Source organism: Mastomys coucha, unplaced genomic scaffold (assembly GCF_008632895.1).
Source record: "Mastomys coucha isolate ucsf_1 unplaced genomic scaffold, UCSF_Mcou_1 pScaffold21, whole genome shotgun sequence".
NCBI classification, from domain to species: Eukaryota; Metazoa; Chordata; class Mammalia; order Rodentia; family Muridae; genus Mastomys; species Mastomys coucha.
This window is the reverse complement of record NW_022196904.1, coordinates 10,076,036-10,095,265: the sequence shown is the minus strand read 5'-3', so window position 1 is coordinate 10,095,265 and position 19,230 is coordinate 10,076,036. Positions and strand designations below refer to the sequence as shown.

Genomic DNA, 19,230 nt, shown 5'->3' with positions numbered 1-19,230 from the left:
TTTTAAAAAAATATCTGTACCCCAAGATTTTTGGATTATGGATCAGAACAGAACAACCATCCTGCAGTTCCCTCCAAGTAGAGAATGTATGAGAGTCTCCAAAAGCTGTCCTACCCCTATGTTACCTAGATAAACTCAATCTCCACAAAAGACGAGAGATATATGCTCTTCCCCTTACTCATGGGGAAGCTGAGAGGGATGCCACGCCACCTGCCACAGGCACACAACCAGGAAACAGCAAACGCTAACTGTCCCCTTGGCTGCCTCACCCAGCTGCTGCTACAAGCTACTTTCTGAGCTACATATCCTGGTACTCAAGGTTACATCACATGGGAAGTTTGTAAACATTCCCAAAGAAACATTCCTAAGGACAAAGCATTGAGAGCAGCCTAAAGATGTTTTAAAATGAAAGAACATATGTCAGGAAAGCTTAAACCAACATGGAAAACTAAAAACAAGACTGAGGCCGAATGAGGTACACCCCACAATAGTTATATCACCTAGACACACAGAAAAAAGCCCTAATTATGAGAGGCCAGGAAAGGACAGGATTTGTGAGAGGAAAGGAGCAAAGGTGGCAGCATGGACAAATGATGCTGATACGGAGCATCACTGGGAGGGAAGGCTCTGCAGAAGAAGTTCAGCAAGCAAGGTCATCCTCACTGTAACCAAGACTAGACTTCCAGCCACTTGAGATGTAGAAACAAGACTAAAGTAACTTTGTGTGACACATCCCCTGTAGTTCCTAGAATCTGTTTCCTAACCCTGAAGACCTGGCTGACCCTGTGTCTCACTGACAGGGAAGGTCATCTGAAAAGTTCCAGAATGGCACAATCAAGTTACAATCGACAAGAGAGAGTTCTCACAGTGCACTAAGTGTTAAGACGTCTGTGTTCAACTGCACTCATAGCTATCTCAGCTGCATGCAGCCTTTGAGCACAGGCTGGACCCACATAGACCCAAGATATTACACCATCAAAAACTATGCTGTAGCCAGGCATAGGGGCCCAGATCTTTAATAGTAGCATTTGGAGGCAAAGGAGGTGGATCTCTTGAGTTCAAGGCCAGCCTGGCCAACATAGTGAGTTCCAGGACGGCCAGGGTTACATAGAAAGGCCTTGTTTCAAAAGCTAAAAGGAAAAGAAAAGAGAAGCTAAGGGTCTTCTCAGGCTGGACCGCAAAATCATGTCACCCATTTTTGTGAATGGACAATGACCATGATGAGAAGAGGTGAGAAACAACTGAAGGGCAGGAAGCAGCACACAATGCCATGCTAAGAACAGAGCCACAAAGAACCTGCCCCCATTCCTGAGTAACTAATTACCGAGCAGAAACCTCCTCAATCTTCTCAAATGTCCGGGCCACCGCGAGAAAAGGGACCCTGAGAAAGGAAAAGAAATATGAGAAGTACTTGAATAGGCCATAACATCCCGTATCCATCCTGCCTCTTCACATCCTCCGGGAGGATAAATGCAGAGGCAACTATCCACTATCCCTCCTCATAATTCTGTGTCCCCAAAACAGAGATGGGAGAGATGTGACAGTTCTTCCAATAGAGGCCAACATAACAGCCTCCCATAGTCACAGGAACAGAACTTAAAACAGCATAGGAAGGCTAACTCCTTACTTCTGGCCATGTTTCCAGCAGGCATCTTCAATGGGATGGTAGTTATTCTTGGAAGGATTATAATTTGTTGGATCCAGGGTTCTAAAGAGGCAAAAAGAAGTTGAAATTGGGTAACTCTGAGTCTAAGAAATGTTTCTACTATGTGTTGGGCCTAGCTCACAAAGCCAAAGGTTAACACATTCCTATCTCCTCACCGCTGGCAGAGGCCCTCAGGAGATTCCAATGTAGATGTCTGCTGCTTCCAGAGCGTGTGCTCAACCTGGTGAGCTCAGTATGGTGGAATCAGTGTGCTAAGAACTGAGGATAGAGTGTTGGGTGGTACTTGTGGGCAAAGAGGCTTAAGATTTGGTCCTGGGAACAATGCAGAACCACTCTAGAAAGGTAAGTAGGGGTGAAGGGCAAGAATTACTACCATGATTACCTTGTTGTATGCCCTTAGCCCTTGGGGGGGGGGGTCATACTGGAAGCTGGAGGTCAGACAAAATGCCAATCAGTGGGTATGCAAACTCTCTTAACAGTATCCTAAGGCTTTGCAATAGGGTCCAAAAGTGTCTAAAACACTGCAAGAGGAGAAAACCCAAGCTGGGTTTTCTAGTCCAATGAGTCATGGACGTGAAGAAGAGAACATGCTAGATGTATCTCAGACCTGGGCGCTGACTCACCCCTTGGTCTCATCCTTCCTTGGAGTTCCTGACTCTCCTTGTTTGACTTCAGTTTTCACTGCTGGTTTTCGAGGTGCTGCAAGGGAAGACAGGAATTAGAGGGTCCCCATTCCTCACAGGCCCAACTCCCGTGCCTTGTTCAGCCAGCACTGCCTAAACAGACCCCACAGTCTGCTGCCTACACAGCCCAGATGGATAAAGATGAGAAAGGTGCTCACCGAAGAAACTGCTTAGAGTCTTGGCACCTCTGGCGGGAGGTTTGCTCTGTTCCTCTTCCTGAGGCTTCTGTTTCACACCTGCCTTACACACTGGAATGGTCTCTGTCTTTGTCAGGGTTACTGACTCTGAAATAAGAAAGGGTAGATGGTGATTCAAACAGTTGTTGGGGTTGGTCTTGTACACTGTGTATTCAGATACTGAGTTCTGTACCCCAAGATTAGGTTGCAGCCTGGACACAGGCATTGTACTGACCAATGTGCTGTGAAGAATGTTCCCCAATAATCCCTGATTGGTAATTAAAAAGCTAGAGCCTGTGACTGGGCACCACAGAGAGGAAGGTAAGACTTTGGATAGGGTGAGGTGATGTCAGGTAGGGACCAAGAAGGAGAGAAGGAGAAAGGAGAGCAAAGACAGGTGCCGTGAGGCTGGGTGGAAGATGAGGATGGACCACAAGCACATAACCAAGAGAAGCGCACCCTGAGGATACACATGGAAACAGCAAGACTCAACTGGCAAGGAACAGGCAATTTATCTGGTTAATAGGCTAATCAGGTTAGAGTAGCTCAGAACTGCCCAGCATAGAGCCAGCAGCTTGTTAATAAAATCTGACATCTCTGTGTTATTGATTCTGGAACAAAAAGGTATAAAATGGGGCCAAACCGCCCATAAAATTACCACTCACTATAAACAGTGTCTACCACTAAACATTAAGATCCCAAAGTCACTGCACCCTATGAATGGAAAATTGAGCAATTCTGACCTTTCTCCATTTGCTATGTAAATGCAGGGCCTCTCTGGTCTAAAGTACACTCCTCAGTGCTAATGAAAGCACAGCTGACACTGGATCAAAAATGGAAAACTTAGGAATGGTAGTGAAAAGAAACCTCATCACCCAGCTGGGTGGCCATCAGCATGAAATACCAGGACACTGAAGTAGGGGAATTATAAAACTACAAAGCAACCCTATACCTCATAGTAAACTCTTGTCTCTGACAAACAAACAAACAAACAAAACAGAGCTAGGGTGTGATTCAGTGGTAGAGCACCTGCTTAGAATCCCCCAATGAGGGCAGAAAAATTGGTTCAGCAATTAGAACACTGACTGTTCTTCCAGAGGTCCTGAGTTCAATTCCCAGAAACCACATGGTGGCTCACAACCATCTATAATGGGATCTGATGCTCCCTTCTGGTGTGTCTGAGGACAGCAACAGTGTACTCATATACAGAAAATAAGTAAATAATTCTTTAAAAAAACAAATAAAAGAATCCCCCAGTGAGGGGCTGGGGCTGTAGCTCAGTAACAGAGTACCAGCCTCTCCCACTAGTAAGAAGACTGAGGTATGGCTCAGAATTAAACATGTGCCTAGCATATATCAGGCCCTGGGTTCCACCACTAGCATTAAAAAAACAAAAAAAAAAAAACAAAAAACAAAAAAACTAAAATCTTAGCATGATTCAAACAAACAGTACCATTTTTCTTACAGAAAATAGATATATGTATATGCCTAAAAGTGTCCTTGCAAACGTGTCCTATGACATGGGGATCTCAAGGATACCAAGGAACAGAAGCTGCAAGAACACTCCCTCTTTTGAATCCTGTAACTAAGCTTAGATATTGTACTTAATAAACACCTACTCAGTTTTTGTATCTGACACCTAGAATGTCTAAAAGCATTTTATTTGAAGGCTCTTTTCTCTCTTCCCATATGCATGGGGTAAAATAAGCAATAATCCCAATAGTAAAAGCAAAACCTCTGATTATCTTGGAGTTCACACTGAACCCAAGCTGAGGAGTTTGTGCCTTGTTTCAGTGAACCACCCTCCACAGACAAGTGATTCCCCAAGCAGGATCATGAAGCTAGGGGAATAAGCAACTCACCAGGGGACTTTGTGGGCTCAGGGGGTATTATGGGCTGGTCCCCCTCCTTTTCTTCCTTCTGTTTTACCTCTTCAGCCTCTGTGAGGCTTTCTGTTGGGGTCTCTGTTCCTCATGACAGATAGAAAAGTTAAATGGAAATGAAGCCTAAAGACACTCCCAAAGATCACAAGCCCAAAGCCTGCCTAGACCACAGAATAAATTCTATTTTTAGTTTGGGTAATTTTATGAGACCCTGTCTCAAAAACAAGATACTGACATGTAACTCAACAGTGGAGCACCTGCCTATCCTGTACATTTTTATTTACAAACATACTAAAATGTCATGCCACCAGAGTGATGATAAAATTATAGACACTAACATGGGAGAAATTTGCCTTAGAACAAAGATACTCCTTTTACTAGGAGATACTCAGAATTGCTAAAATCTCCAACTTAAAGTGAATTTTTTTATTGACTACAAACTGCCAATAGGAAATCAAGCCTCCACTAAAAAATTCAAACCTGTCATTAAACTGAGCCATATGGAGATTTTTATTCTTATCACATGAACAAGATCCCAGCTGGGTCAACAACTGCAACTGATAAAATCACATACAGCCCCCATGATCAACAGATCCATCTCTGTGGCTGTTTCTTTGCATTGCCCGTGCTGGTGAGATAAAGGGAACTCTCTCAACAGGATGACAGTCTACAGTCTCCACGGGAACACAGCAACACCTGCTGGTCACTACATGAAAAGCTAGCTAAGGGAATTTTGTTAGTTTCCAGCTGTCTCATAGTATATTCTTGGATGAGCTCACTGTCAATGAAAAATAATTTCCATTAAATAAAACAAGAAAAAAATGAAATTGTATATAAATAATAATGAGTTAAGACAAAAAAAAGTTTCAAAAAGCTTTCACAATGTGCTCCTGTGTACTGGGGTCTGGAAAATTTATTCATTTTACTATTTATCGAAAATAGCCTTGCTATGTAGACCAGGCTGACCTCAAAATGCAGTGATCCTCCTGCCCCAGCTTTCTGAATGCTATTATTATAAGCATAGGCAACCATGTCTGGCCCCAAGTCTAAAATGCTGATTTAAAGGTATGGGTATCAGATTTGGAAGTCTAAACATCTTGTACTACACATGCTTCCCCTACCCTTGTAGGTCCCCGTTCTGTGTCCCTCAAAGACATACACACACAAACAGGCTCCTGTCACCCTGCTCCCTCACCTTCTTCTTCTTCCTTCCTTTTCTTAGCTGTTTTGTCTTTGTCCTCATTCTGCTCCTGGAGAGTGTCTTGAATTGTCCGTTTGGGGAGCTGCTTCCTCGCTGGAAAGGTAAAGGGAGTACCTGACCACCAGTTTGTCTATGTCTGCCCCAGTGATCAGACACACTGCCTAGTCAAAGGGGAGACTTAGAAGGTTCTGGATCCCCTTCCTCTTCTTACCTACCATAGCCACTACTCCAATGTACACCCCATCTTTCTAGCTCTGAATCTTTGACCTTAGGTGAGTTATTTATTCTGTCTGTCCCTCCCTTTCCTGCATTTTGAGAAAGGAAACAAGCTCCAGTGATAAGAGGATGCACTCAGTACCCTCAGCATAGTGTCTGAGAACCTTGAGGATCCAGCCACTACATTCCTCTCTAGCTCTTGCCACATGCTATCCTCAAGCTGCCTCTGCAAACCACACTGTATTCTCTAGAAACACCACAGTGTCAGAATTCCCACACGTGTCCTGTTTTTCCTACCCCTCTGCCTTTGCACATGTGATACTACCTGGGAAAATCTCCACTTGCCTTTTCTGAACCTTCCCTAGGCAACACAGACAGCTGACTTCTGAGCTCCCAGAGCAGCCCTGTGAAGAGCTCTGCCCCAGGGAAGCATTCAGGAAGCTGCATAAGTGATAATAAACTTGAGCATTTAAAGAAGAGAAAAAAAGCCAAACTAGAGAACCTAGTTCTAATTATACAACATGATCGGAACACAATTTCAATTCTAAATTATGAGCAGTCTTTTTGTAATGCTAAGTGTGGGATCATATTCATTGTAACTTGACTAAATCAGGAATTCCTCTGTGTCTGTGAGGGTGTTTCTTTTGAGTTTTAACATGGAGGATTCACTCTGAATTTGGGTGGCACCATACCATAGGCTGGGAACTAGGCATATATAAAAACAAAGGAGGAGAAAGTGAGCTGAGCACCCGCGGTGTCTGCTTCTGCTTCCTTCCGACATGACTCTGCTGTCATGCCTTCCCAATCATTATGGGCTGCACTGTCAAACCATGAACCAAAACTCTCCTATCTTTTACATGCTTCTGGAAGGTATTTTGTCACAGTATGAGCAGGGGGAAAAAAAGAAAATATACACTAAGTTTTCAAACTTTGACATACTGTATGTATGTACCTGTCAATTCACACATGTTTAGGGTTCTAAAAATAGACAGCACTCTATCAAAAAACCAGATTCCTACACCCAAGTTGCTCATGGGAAACTGGAAAGACTTCTCTTGCTGAGACCTCCTCCCACGGAGCACCCTGTATGTAATGCTTGGATCCAGAGGTGTTGAAGAGTTTAGGGTTTTCAATTTCATGTCTGTAGACTGCACTGGCTGAACTGAATGAGTATCTCCGATCTTACAGCATACACCAGCTTCCCAATGTCCGCTAATTAACACATTGAAACTTTACAAGTATCCATCTCAGTCACCACACTGCAAACCATCAGAGCAGGCTCAGTCTTCAGGTCACATTATGGCCCTCACCTCATCCTTCCCCATACCAATTCTTCTATTTCCATTTAGGTCTCCTGTCTCAGGCTGATTCTCTAGAATGTTCTCCAGTCTCTTCATTCAGTGTCCCCTGAACTCTGTGGTCCCTGTGACAGAATGCCAAACTTAAGTGACCCAGATGTTCCTAACTCCCTCACACTACCTGGAATTTTCTCCCTTTCTCCTACCCTACCTGGCTCCCTTTGCCTTTCAGGGCTCAGCCTAGTTACCTGCTCTTCCAGAAGTCTCCATACTTGCACTCTTGTGTTCCTACTCAGAGCACTGTGCAACAACTACCACTCCCCATGACAATCACAATTACCCACATATACCAAGCACTAACGGTGGACCAAGTCAGGCCCATGCACTTTACAGCAATCAGCTTTTAATCCTAGCACTTCTATGCAGTTGGCACTGTACTTCAGGCCACCTGTTCCACAAATAAAGTAACCACACGGGGCAAAGGTAAAGTTGTTTGCCACAGGTCACACAGCTCAGGGACAGTTAACCATGCTCACCACCATAGTTCTACCAGCAGAGCCATTGGGAGGATGATCACCATGGGTAGTATGGATGGAAGGGATGGGACTGGCCTGTCCTTACCAGTTCGACGCTTTGGGAATCCTGATGGGGAGATGTCCATGGAGGGGCTGCGGTTGAACAAAGGACTGTTCTCAGGACATGCATCAGGGCTGGGAGAAGAGCTCTGTTCAGAGTCTGACACAGGCTTCTGAAAGGAGACAGAAAGAACAGTTCTAGAATAAAGAAGATATATGCCATCACCTGGCAGTCGCAGCTACCACATGCTTCAGAGCAGAATGGACTCAGCCTTTCATGTCTAACGTCATTTCTGGTTCCTCAGTCCCATCCCCACCCAGGCCACCTTCTCTCACCTAGGTATCATTAGACCCACCATCTTAACTTTTAGTGTCCCAGAATCACTCCATTATGAAAACCAATATTAATTCTGCTTCTTAAAGTAACAGAATCTTCCTTTTACACTTATAGATATGGTGGCCTTACTAAAGATCTACCAACTTCCCTTGGAGTTAATACAATCATGGGCTTGAGGACTCTATTTCTCTGCCTCCTTTACAACTAGTGTGGTCACGAGACTAAGGACTGCACTTTCAGCCTCCCTTGTAGTTCCAAGATCCAAGGAGAGGACTAATTCTTGCACACTATCCTGTGATGCCTACCATACACATGGCATGCACTTGCATGTCACAAAAACACAGACACACACACGTTATAAAAAAAAATTAAGTAGCTCTTTGGAACGGGATAGCTGAGAAGAGATATTTAAGGAGCTGTAGCAATTTTGCTGGCTTTTATTCTGTGGAAACAGAAGACTCAAGACCTACTTGGTTGCATGAGTAACAAGCTATGAATTCTGTACCTCTGCGTGTGGTACTAAATGATGGTCACTTCATGCCTGTACTGGGGTTTAGAACCACTGTGCCTGATAAGGTTCCTAAGGATGAAGTTATTAAGGCTACTAATATAGCTATAGATAGTAGGTTCCACCATTTTGACTCCACTTATTTGTACCAAATACAAGAAGTGGGCCAGGCCATTAGGAGCAAGATTGAAGATGGCACTATGAAGAGAGAAGATATATTCTATTCTTCAAAGCTTTGGAGCACTTTCCATCGACCAGAATTGGTCTGATCTTGCTTGGAAAAGACACTGAAGGATGCTCAATTGGACTATGTTGATCTTTACATTATTCATTTCCCAATGGCTTTGCAGCCTGGAGATAAACTATTTCCACGAGATGAACATGGAAAATTGTTGGCTGAAGCAGTACATCTCTGTGACACATGGGAGGTCACGGAAAAGTGTAAAGATGCAGGGCTGACCAAGTCCATCAGGGTGTCCAACTTTAACCATAGGCAGCAGGAGACGATCCTGAACGAGCCGGGGCTCAAGTATAAGCCTGTGTGTAACCAGGTAGAATGTCATCTTTATCTCAACCAGAGCAAAATGCTGGACTACTGAAAGTCAAAAGACATCGTTCTAGTTTCCTACTGCACACTGGGAGGTTCACGAGACAAAACCTGGGTGGACCAGAGAAGTCCAGTTCTCTCAGATGATCCAGTTCTTTGTGCCATGGCAGGTGAGTACAAGCAAACATCAGCACTGATCGCCATTCGTTACCAGTTGTAGCGTGGGATTGTGGTCCTGACCAGGAGTTTCACTGAGAATCAGATCAAAGAGTTCATGTAGGTTTTTAAATTCTAGTTGGCTTCAGAGGACATGAAAGTCCTGGATGGCTTGAACAGAAATTTAAGATACAACACTGCCAAGTATTTTGATGACCATCCCAATCATCCATATACTGATGAATATTAACATGGTGGCCTTTGCCAGCATTTCTATCAGAAGATCTGCTTATTCGTCATGATATGAAAGATATCTTGGATACCGGACACTGAACACACCCCTTCTCATCAGACCACTGTATATGTTAATTCACAGTCAGCTGGAGCAAAGTCCAAACAGCTATGAGGGAAGCCATATTTTTGTCACACTCTGGAATGGAATATCAAGTTGCTTTTCCTATCCTTGTTTTTAAAGAGTCATTCACCGTATTTTACATATATAAGTGTTCTACCTACATGTATGTATATCTCATGAATGTGTCCATGCAGGGAAGACGAGTGTTACAGGTCACTTGGAACTGGAGTTACAAATGATTATGAATCACCATGTGGGTGCTAGGAGCCAAATCTAAGTCATCTGTAAGAGCAGTAAATGCCTTCAAATGCTGAGCCATTTCACTAGGTCCCACTCTAAAGATTCTTGCCTGCTACTATTTCTGTGACCTCAATGTTTTGTTTTCTTCTTGATTTCTGACACCAACCTGATTTGCTAGAAGTCTTGGGCATGAAATGGGAGTTGGACCATCATTACAAAGGCATTTCTGGGTAGGAATTGAAGGACTTTTCAACATTTAGGCAATTAATTGTTAGTGGTTATTGATAAGTAAATGAGGAAGAAGAAAATACTCCATAGCTCTTCCCTTTTTCTTAGTTTGGAGGTAAGGCACATGTGAGGAGTAACCAAGAGACCCAAGGTTCTCTCCAACAGCCCAAGAACCAGAGCTCCAAGAGCCTGGAGAGTAAGTTCTCCTTGTGGGAAGTTTGGGAGGTTGTAAGAAGAGAACTAATCTAAAAGCATCATCATGACTCAGATGTAGGGAAGTTGAGAAGAAAGCTGAATATGTCTGTACTTGGGAAATATATCATCTTTTTTGGTAATTACATGTGACAAATAAAAAGAAAATCTACATATTTCACCCAAGACAGACTGCTAGAAAAGAATATTTTCATGTTTCCCATATAGAGAAGGTCATCACATTTATGAAGTATGGAGAACAGGCATGAAGAACTTCATTACAATTAAGAGTAGACCCAGGAATGTTGGCACACATCTATATTTTTAGCACTTGGAAAGCAGAGAAAGGAGTATCAGGACTTAACAGTCATTGTCAGCTACACTGTAGTTTCAAAGTCAGCCTGTGAATGACAGGAGAGCCTGTCTTAATATATGCAAAAGACAAAACAAAACAAGAAATAAACAAGGTGTGGTGGCATCCAGCAGTCAGCAGATTGATGCAGGATGGATGGCAAGCTTGATGCTTCACAACGAGCCAACTGAGATATATATGAACGTGGCTTAAAAACCAAACCAGAGTTACTCTCTCTCTCTCTCTCTCTCTCTCACACACACACACACACACACACACACACAAATGGTAGAAGTATTTATTCATAAAACTATACCATCTAAAAAATGTAAAAACAAGTAAAAAATTACTTGTGAAAATATTTAAGTAAGTTGTTGATGTTATAAAAGGAATAATATTTAGAATATATAAATTTTGTAGCTTGATCATATAGACTTCAGTTTTTACAGATTTCCTTTTGTGAATCTATCTTTAATTTTAAAAGAGAGTGGTACCTACTCCCTTACTTTTAATCTTGTCTAATTGGGTAGTAAAATGTGGAGGATTTCCTCAAGAGCCTTGGGGGAAAATCATATATTGTCTTGCTTTGCCATAGAAAATAGGTAAATCAGTTGGAATGGGTCAATATGTCAAATATGTTCAGGGACACATGTACAATTCCCATTGTACAGATGGTCAACAGTATAAAAAAAAATCCAAGAAAAAAAATTAAGTAGAAGAGTCACAAGGAAATATGACCACAGAAAGCACAGAAAGAGAACATAAGAGTGTCTCAACTAATGAACAAACAGGCTTCTAGAAAAAAGAAATTACATGAAAGTAGTCTTCCCCTAGAGGCTCCAGAAACAAAAGGCCTTGCCCACACTCTAAGATAATCCACTCCAGGTACCTGACCTACATAATTACAGAATAACTGTGAAATAGCCAGCACCACAGGTATGTTCTCCATGAGGTACTTGAGGTACTATGATGTCAAGGGGCCAAATGAGAGAAGTAAACTGGAACCCTGTACCTCAACCCTCCTGCTTCAAACAACAGCTGAGATTGTCAATTTCCTGAACAATGTCCCCAGAGTCTTCCTGTACAGCTACTGTACTCAGCAGCATGGGTGAGTAGGAAATTGGCAGGCTTGAGGTCAGCAAGATGGCTCAGTACAGGTGCTTGCTACAGAAGCCTAGAGACCAGAGTTCGATTCCTAAAACTCATGTGAAAGTGGCAAAGTTGTCCTCTGACCTCCATGTGCACAGCAAGGATATACACACATGCACACAAAAATTAAATTTAGAAAATGAAACCAGTAAGGGACTGGAACCTACTTGGACTTTGGGGATTCTAGGGGCTTCATCTTCGTCTTCCCCTTCACTGCTCAGGACCTGAGCTACCTTTCTTCCTGGCCTCTTCACTGGAGAATCACTCTCGGGTACCACTCGATTCCTCTCCTTCAACGCCGCCCTAGAAGTCAGGAGGGAGATGGTAGAGGACATGGCAGGCAGCATGGGGAAATTACCCACAAAACTCAGTATTCCCTTCTCTTCCATTTCAGTGAGCAGTGAGCATCTTCTAGGTGCCTCCATGGCATGGCATTCACTTTTTTTATTTTCCCTTTTGAGAAGGTCTCAGCTAGGCCTGGCCTCAAACCCAGTAAGTAGCAGAGGCTGCCTTTGAACTTCTGATTCCCCTGCCTACACGTCACCAGCACTGGGATTATGATGTGTGGCACCATACTTGACGTCATGATATGTACTTAATTATTCTTCCTTCCCTTTCTTTTTCTATCCCATGCCTGAGGCATCCTGTGCCTGCACATCTGGCCCGGCAGTGGTGGTGTTACAAGCCTTTAATCCCATCATAGGGAGGCAAAGGCAAGTGGATCTCTGTAGGTTTGAGACCAGCCTCATCTACAGATTGAGTTGCAGGATAACCAGGCTACACAAAAAACATAAAAACAAAAAACAAAAAGGCACATCTGTTTACTCACTGACCCTATGCAGAAAGCCTATCGTATATTAGGTACCTTTTACTCCTTAGGACAAAGGAAGTGAAGTTTCCTGCTCAACATATCAATTTGGAGATTACAAACCAAACGTATTCACATCCCATACTCTGGCTACCCAGCATCTTCCTGAGAATGTATGAATCAAACTGTGCCAACATAGCTACCCAAGGGAGAGTCTGGTCTAGAATGAATGTGAAGCATGTGCAAACAGAGCCCTGACAAGAATCCTGTTGGCAGTCAGCTACCTAAATTAAATATCATTTTGAGGCCTGATACATCTGAAGCAGGTTTTGAACACATGCAGACAAAAGAATCTTGACTGTTGAAGGCATATGCTGCCCCAGCCCCTTACATACTTTAGAGGGGGTTCCTTCTCTCTGATGCTGCTGGCTGTCTCCTCCTCCGGCTTCTTCGCTTTACCTTCTTTTGTGGGTTGAAAAAATGACCTGGAGGAGCATAGGGTGGGTGGTAAGTCATTAATAGCACTGATGCCCTGCATACCTGGACAATACCTGAAGCTCCAGACACCATCCCCAGCCATGCAGATTCCTCTACCTTTGTATAACTTTAAGGAGTGTTGGGGGGGAAAGGGGGTCAATGGCAGGGATTTAGTAGTTCAGTGGTAGAGGGCTTCCCTAACATGGGCAAAGACCCTGAGTTTTATTCTATTCTGGACTCTTGGGGGCCGGGGGGAGGGGGGAGGAGGGCAGGGAAGGGGAAGCAGTTTGTAAAAGGCAAAAAAAGAAAATAAGAGAACAAAAAGCATATAGATAAAGATTGTTATCTCAGGACAGGCTATACCCGGTTTCCCATCGCATGAGTGCCTGGGGATCTGTGCTTCCCACGTATCTGGGGTGGATGATCAAGCCTCAGTCTGCTAGTATCGCTTCCCTCCTTTACCTGATACACCCTTCTTTCTTAGTACATGAGTGACCAATACTTATAACTGTGCTACATGGACACATAACCCAAGGCTTAAAAATTAGTACAGTGTACTGCACACCTGTAGCCACCATGACTGTCCCAAGCCAAAATTCAACTATAAATAGCTCTGGGTCAGAAAAGAGAGAGGACAATGGCCAGGAACCAGAGACAGACAGCCCAGAGACCCAGAATAAAACTGAACACAACTGGCAAGGGAAAAAAAGTCAATGAAATGACTCATAATGATATTCTGCTATACTCACAGATTTATGCCTAGCCCAATAGTCATCAGAGGCTTCATCTAGCAGGAGCAGATTGCAGAGACCCACAGCCAAACACTAGGTGGAGCCAGGAGAACCCCACAGAAGAGAGGCGGCGGGGGGGGGGAGGGGGGGGGAAGAACTGTAGGAGCCATAAAGGTAAACGACACCAGGAGAACCACAGAATCAACCAGGCAGAGCTCATAGGGGCTCACAGAGACTGAAGATGCAATCACAGACTCTGTATGGGTCTGGTTGTATAGCTTGGTACTCTTGGGACCCTTTTCCTCCTAGTAGTTTACCTTATCCAGCCTTGATATGAGGGTTTGTGCCTAGACTGATTGTAACTTGTATGCTAATAACCCTGGGAGGCTTGCCCTTTTTTTTTTTTAAAGTAAGTGGAAGAGGAGTGAATTGGGAGGAGGGATTGGAAGGAGTAAAGGGAGGGGAATATTCAATCAGGATGTAATATATGAGAGAGTATAAGAGAAAAATAAAAATAAATAAAAAAATAAGGAGTGAGGTACCCTGGGATTGCTAATCTTGGGAGAGCCAGACTGAGAGTAACATCGAAGGTAACAGAGCTGACCACAGAGAGATAGACCATGACATTTTGGTAGATGGATCTAACCAAGCCTGCAACTATGGAAACCAAGTGCCTTCTTCTTTCATATTCCTAAACATGAAATATTACATCAGTACACAGATTCTGAACTAGCACTGAGGCTGTCCTGTGCACTGAGGGAGGTCTAACTTCTGTCTACAATATATCAAAAGCAGATTGCAGAACCCCACTGTCAGAACCAAAAATGTCTCCAGTCATTGCCACATGTTACCAGGGGGTAAAACTGATGACTGAAAACTACTGCATTAGGGATCCATACCCTGTAACTAAAAATTAATTAGTTAATTAATTTCTCTCATGTTCCATTTCCCATTTTCCAGACTACTCAACTCTAAGAAATTTCATCTTCAGGACTCCCTCAAGGCCTTCTCAGAAAAGGTAGATTTGTAGCAGAAAACCCAGGGCTTTAGAGAATGAATTATGTGGACACTCCCTCTTACCAAGAGGAGAGAGCTCAAGAATTAGGAAGCTCAAAACACTGAAGAGGCTCAGAAAGTCGCAAGACTCACTAGCCCCTCCCCAAGGTTTACCTAAGTAGTCCAGCAATTGCTGAGGGTGAGGGGACTCTTCAGTGGAGCTGCCTGCAGGTTGAGCAGACAGCTCCAGTGATGCAGCTTTCAGGAGTCATCACCTACGCTGAAGAGGGCTTAGGAGTGTTGTAGCTGCCTCTGGGGCATCAGCTCTCCTATAAGCAACACCATATAACTCACTGTTTTACTCAGCTAAATTTAGGTGGGATCATTTCTCTGGCTTGTGTTATCAGTGCCCTATCCGGGGTGAATGGTAGTCCTCATTTTCCCAGGAAACATCACAACACAAAGTGCCTTGAGCATGGCAGGGCATAATACTTACATAATACTTCTCTGCATGTTGGCAGCAGAAGTCTCTCCTTTCCTCTCTTGTTCTTTTTTTCTCATCAGTTGTACCTGAAAAAGAAAGCCAAAGACCAGCTAAGGATATTGGCTGTGCAGAGATGAGACTTGGGGGAAAAGGGAGCACAAGTCTTCTTAAGGAAATAAAAGAACAAGTGTAATCAGGGACTGCAAACATGGCTCACTGGGTAAGAGTGCTTGCTGTAAAAAAGAGAGAGAGAGCGGGAACAAGAGTTTGAATCCCCAGCGCCCATGTAAAAAAATAAATAAATAATGTCAGACAGGTATGGTTGCATATGCCTGTAAACCCAGCATTATGGAGTAGATACAGGGGGATAAAGGCAGATCCAGAAGCTCACTGGCCAGTCAGCCAAACTAGCCAGAACAATGGTTGAACTTCAGGGTCAGTAAGAGACAATAAGGCAGAGAATGATATTTGCACACATGGGCCTGGATTCCCATATACTCATGTGCATTACCAAATACATTACATACACAATACCTGGTGTGTATATACATACACACACACAGCTTTACAATCAGAAACATGCATTTTTTTCTTCAGGAGAAACACCCAATTTTAAAAACCAATATGGAACTTAGTTGAGATTTATTATGAAGGCAGAGGCTGGAAAGGTGGCTCAGCGGTTAAGAGCACTAACTTGCTCTTACAGAGGTCCTGAGTTCATTTCCCAGCAACCACCCGGTGGCTCACAACCATCTGCAATGGGATGCAATGCCCTCTTCTGGTGTGTCTGAAGGGAGCAACTGTGTACTCACATACATTAAATAAATAAATCTTAAAATATATATACATAAAAGATTAAAAAATAATTACTTTTAAGTCATAAAATTTCCAAATCAGAAAGTGGGAAATCTATCTTAATGGTGACTGCTTTCCACACAATATGAAAATTTTACTGAGGACATGCAGTTGTTTTTCACTTTTTTATTCTTTGAGACTTGTTTCATTATCTGCCCCTCCCCTTTTATATTACTGAAGATAGAATCCAGGCAGGGTCTGTTGCTGTTAAGCAAACACTCTATCAGTAAGCTATAATATCTCAAGCCCTCCTTGACTACCAAATGCCAAATGCCAGCTTCCCTTTCCAAATGTCCGTCCTCACCCTGACAACTTCCCTCTGTTCTCCCTGTTCAAGTAAGTTTCTGTCTCCTCAACTCCACATACACTAAGCAACAACTCCTGACCCTCCCCTAAGTGCTTTCAGGCCTTACTTCCAAATCTCCAGTCTTACACCATCCGTGCCCCTTCAGGCAGCCAAGTTCACCTTTTCCCTGGCTCCTGACACTCATCGCACAAACTTCTCGAGTCTTCAAATAGGACCACTATCTGAGCAATAACGCCACCTTGCTTTCATTACCAGCGTCCCTTAACACCTAGCATCCTATACCGATGGACAGCAGGTGTCCAGGATTAAACACCACACCCTATAGCCTTCCTTCCAGCCGCAGGCCGCCCCTCGTCTCTTGGCGCCACTAATCCCGATGGCCACGCCCACCACCAGCCTCTCACCCTTGTCACGCCCTTCCAGGCCTCCACCAGTCCTCCGCAGACGACGAAACTTCCAGCCTGCTGCGGCCTTGGTCAACCAGTCAACCAGGCAGCCAGGCAGCCATGGCTCTCCCAGTACGTGGCTCCTTGCTGCCCTCTCTCCTGCGCCTTTGACCGCCGCGACATCCCCATGCCTGTTTCGCTGCCCACCCGGAACCAGCGAAGCTCACTGGCGACAAGCGCTCGGCACGCTCGCTGACCCCAGGCCCCAACCACGTACCCACGGCACCACTTACCTCTCCAAATCACTTTGCCGGATGCCACACTCGCTCGCTTGCTCGCTCGGAGACGCGAACCCGAAAGCCCCAAATTCGCGCCACACAGGTTTCGCGCGCAGACTTCGGCGGGCGGGGTCGGAGGCGGAGACGGAGACGAGCGAGGGCGGGGCCTGCAGGGATCGCGCACTGCCACTATCGCCCGGAGGCTGCTGGGAGTTGTAGTCTCTAGAGCGTGAGGCAGCCTGGAAATGGGACAGAGTAGAGAGAGGAGGGGCGCTGTCCCGCACAGCATGCTGGGAAGTGGCCCAGAGCCTGTCCTCCCTGTGGATGAGCCGGTGAGGCTGCGAGGTCGTAAGGGTGACAGTCGGGGAGAGGAGAAGGGTTGGTGGAAAGCCACCTTGCCAGGCACTGGGGGAAGAAAGGCGGGATACCGCGCGGGGCATCCCGGGATCAAGGGCCGGGCTGGGCTTGGGCGCGGGGAATTGTGGGAGGTGGACGCCGCTTTGGGTTGGGTAGGTGAGTTGAGGGGGAGGGGGCCGGAAGGGTGCACAGCTTTAGGAGTGGAGAAGCACCGGTTTGTGGGATGGTCAGGCCGGGAGGAGCAGCGGAGAGACGGGCTGAGAGAGTCTCAAGAGGTGGGAACTGGATAAAAGGGGCTGTGCAAGGGAGAAGAGGCTCAGCGAGACGTGGGGGGCAGGGGAAGCATTAGAAGTGAAGAAGCCCATCTGAGGACAAGGGGCCATGTCCAGAATGAAGATATATATTGAGAATAGTAGCTATTCCTGGGAAGAGGGTGCTGCAACTTGGCCCAGGAGGAGAGTAAGTCTTAGGAGGAGTATGGGCCAAAGATGACTATTGGTGACACTTCTGAGTTTAATTTGCCACAAGTGAATCATACCCCTGTAGGCGTATGATCCGTGACTGGACATGGGGAACACATCTGGAGATAAGAGAATCTCTGGGAAGCATAAGCCACAAATCAAAGTAGCAATTCAAGGCCATCATATCTGAGGGGCAACAGCTGCACATCTGACACACCTAAGGAGAAGAAAGCCAAGGTGTATGAGGATTATGTCTGGGATGAGAGGCTTATGCCTAGCTATGGGAGTAGATATGAGTTACTGTCAAATGTAGACTTGTGGGAAAAGGGAGTTCCAGATGAATGGGACTACTAGATATTATCACCAGGTGTAGGACACACATCTGAAAGAAGGAGAAATCTTAGCCAGAAGCTAGGAATACGTTTACAAACAGGTTCACAGCTGAGCTGAAGGCAAAATATTTAGAATGATTCCACTTGTACCTAGAGGTCACATCTAAGGCAACTGGAACTAGGATTAAAATTGATTTAAATTCCAACTGAACCTAGAAAAGCAACAGGTGAAGCACAAAAAAAATGGGATGGAGATTCCTATCTGGAAAGCAAACCATAAAACCACCTCGATTTGTCTGAGACATACCTGAGGCACCAATAGCTGATAAGGCAGTCTGATAATGAAATTAGGGTAACCCAGGTGGAAATGGAAATGGGTCTGATGTCCAGCTCTTCTCCCCGCTTCCACTCAGGGTCCAAGGATGGAGCTGACAGAGCCCTCACCAAGCACAGCCGTGCAGAAGGAGGAACAGGAATTATTGGATCGAACTTTCTTCTCTTGGGCTGAGTTCAGCCGCTTCTTCGACAAGTGGTGCCAGCAGCGGCTGGTAGTCTTCTCGGTGAAGAGCTCCACGCGTGTGGCGCGAAGCCCGTGGGCCAACACGCCCCCACTCTACAGGCTTATCCACGTGCTCAAGTACAGCTACGTGCTGCTGGTGTGCAAGGATGTACGCATGCCCAACAAGTCCACAGCGTGGTGCGTGAGCCTGAGCTGTGACCCTGCAGGGGGAGGGGAGCAAGGGGTGAGCCAGACAGAGCTTCCTACCCACAGATCCAATACCAGGGAGAGAAGCCCACTGACTCTGCCAAGTACAGAAAAGCCAGGCAGGACAGATTTAAGGAGGGACACTTACTGAGATGGAGACTGAGCCAGGAAATAAATACACTCACTACAAAACAACCCGGGCTTGATATACAGGGTTTAGTAGAGCCCATTGTAGAGAGTGAAGGGCATACTGAAACGAGCCAAAATAAAGGAGAGAATTGGTTTCCCCC

The 19,230-nt window shown here is 44.9% G+C and overlaps 2 protein-coding genes and 1 pseudogene across 4 annotated transcripts in view; 2 read left to right on the top strand and 1 right to left on the bottom strand.

Moving 5' to 3' along the window:
* Lig1 (DNA ligase 1) overlaps positions 1-17,234 on the bottom strand; it is a 34,762-nt gene extending 17,528 nt beyond the window's left edge. For 2 of the 3 annotated variants that reach the window (XM_031385389.1, XM_031385391.1), the window contains exons 1-11: positions 17,100-17,234; positions 15,271-15,344; positions 12,966-13,055; positions 11,930-12,065; positions 7,745-7,871; positions 5,604-5,702; positions 4,388-4,495; positions 2,508-2,633; positions 2,290-2,365; positions 1,628-1,708; positions 1,325-1,381 (exon numbers count right to left, since the gene is read on the bottom strand). In XM_031385389.1, the coding sequence (XP_031241249.1) occupies positions 1,325-1,381; positions 1,628-1,708; positions 2,290-2,365; positions 2,508-2,633; positions 4,388-4,495; positions 5,604-5,702; positions 7,745-7,871; positions 11,930-12,065; positions 12,966-13,055; positions 15,271-15,335 (965 nt within the window). In that variant the 5' untranslated portion in view covers positions 15,336-15,344; positions 17,100-17,234. The remainder of the gene's footprint in view (positions 1-1,324; positions 1,382-1,627; positions 1,709-2,289; positions 2,366-2,507; positions 2,634-4,387; positions 4,496-5,603; positions 5,703-7,744; positions 7,872-11,929; positions 12,066-12,965; positions 13,056-15,270; positions 15,345-17,099) is intronic. The other variant, XM_031385390.1, reaches the window with a different exon arrangement.
* Positions 8,528-9,496, top strand: LOC116101661 (annotated as a pseudogene).
* An 83-nt stretch (positions 17,235-17,317) lies between the features above and the next one.
* Positions 17,318-19,230, top strand: part of Zswim9 (zinc finger SWIM-type containing 9) — a 25,822-nt gene continuing 23,909 nt past the window's right edge. The window contains exons 1-2 of the mRNA XM_031385393.1: positions 17,318-17,416; positions 18,648-18,931. Coding sequence (XP_031241253.1) covers positions 17,330-17,416; positions 18,648-18,931 — 371 coding nt within the window. The 5' untranslated portion in view covers positions 17,318-17,329. The remainder of the gene's footprint in view (positions 17,417-18,647; positions 18,932-19,230) is intronic.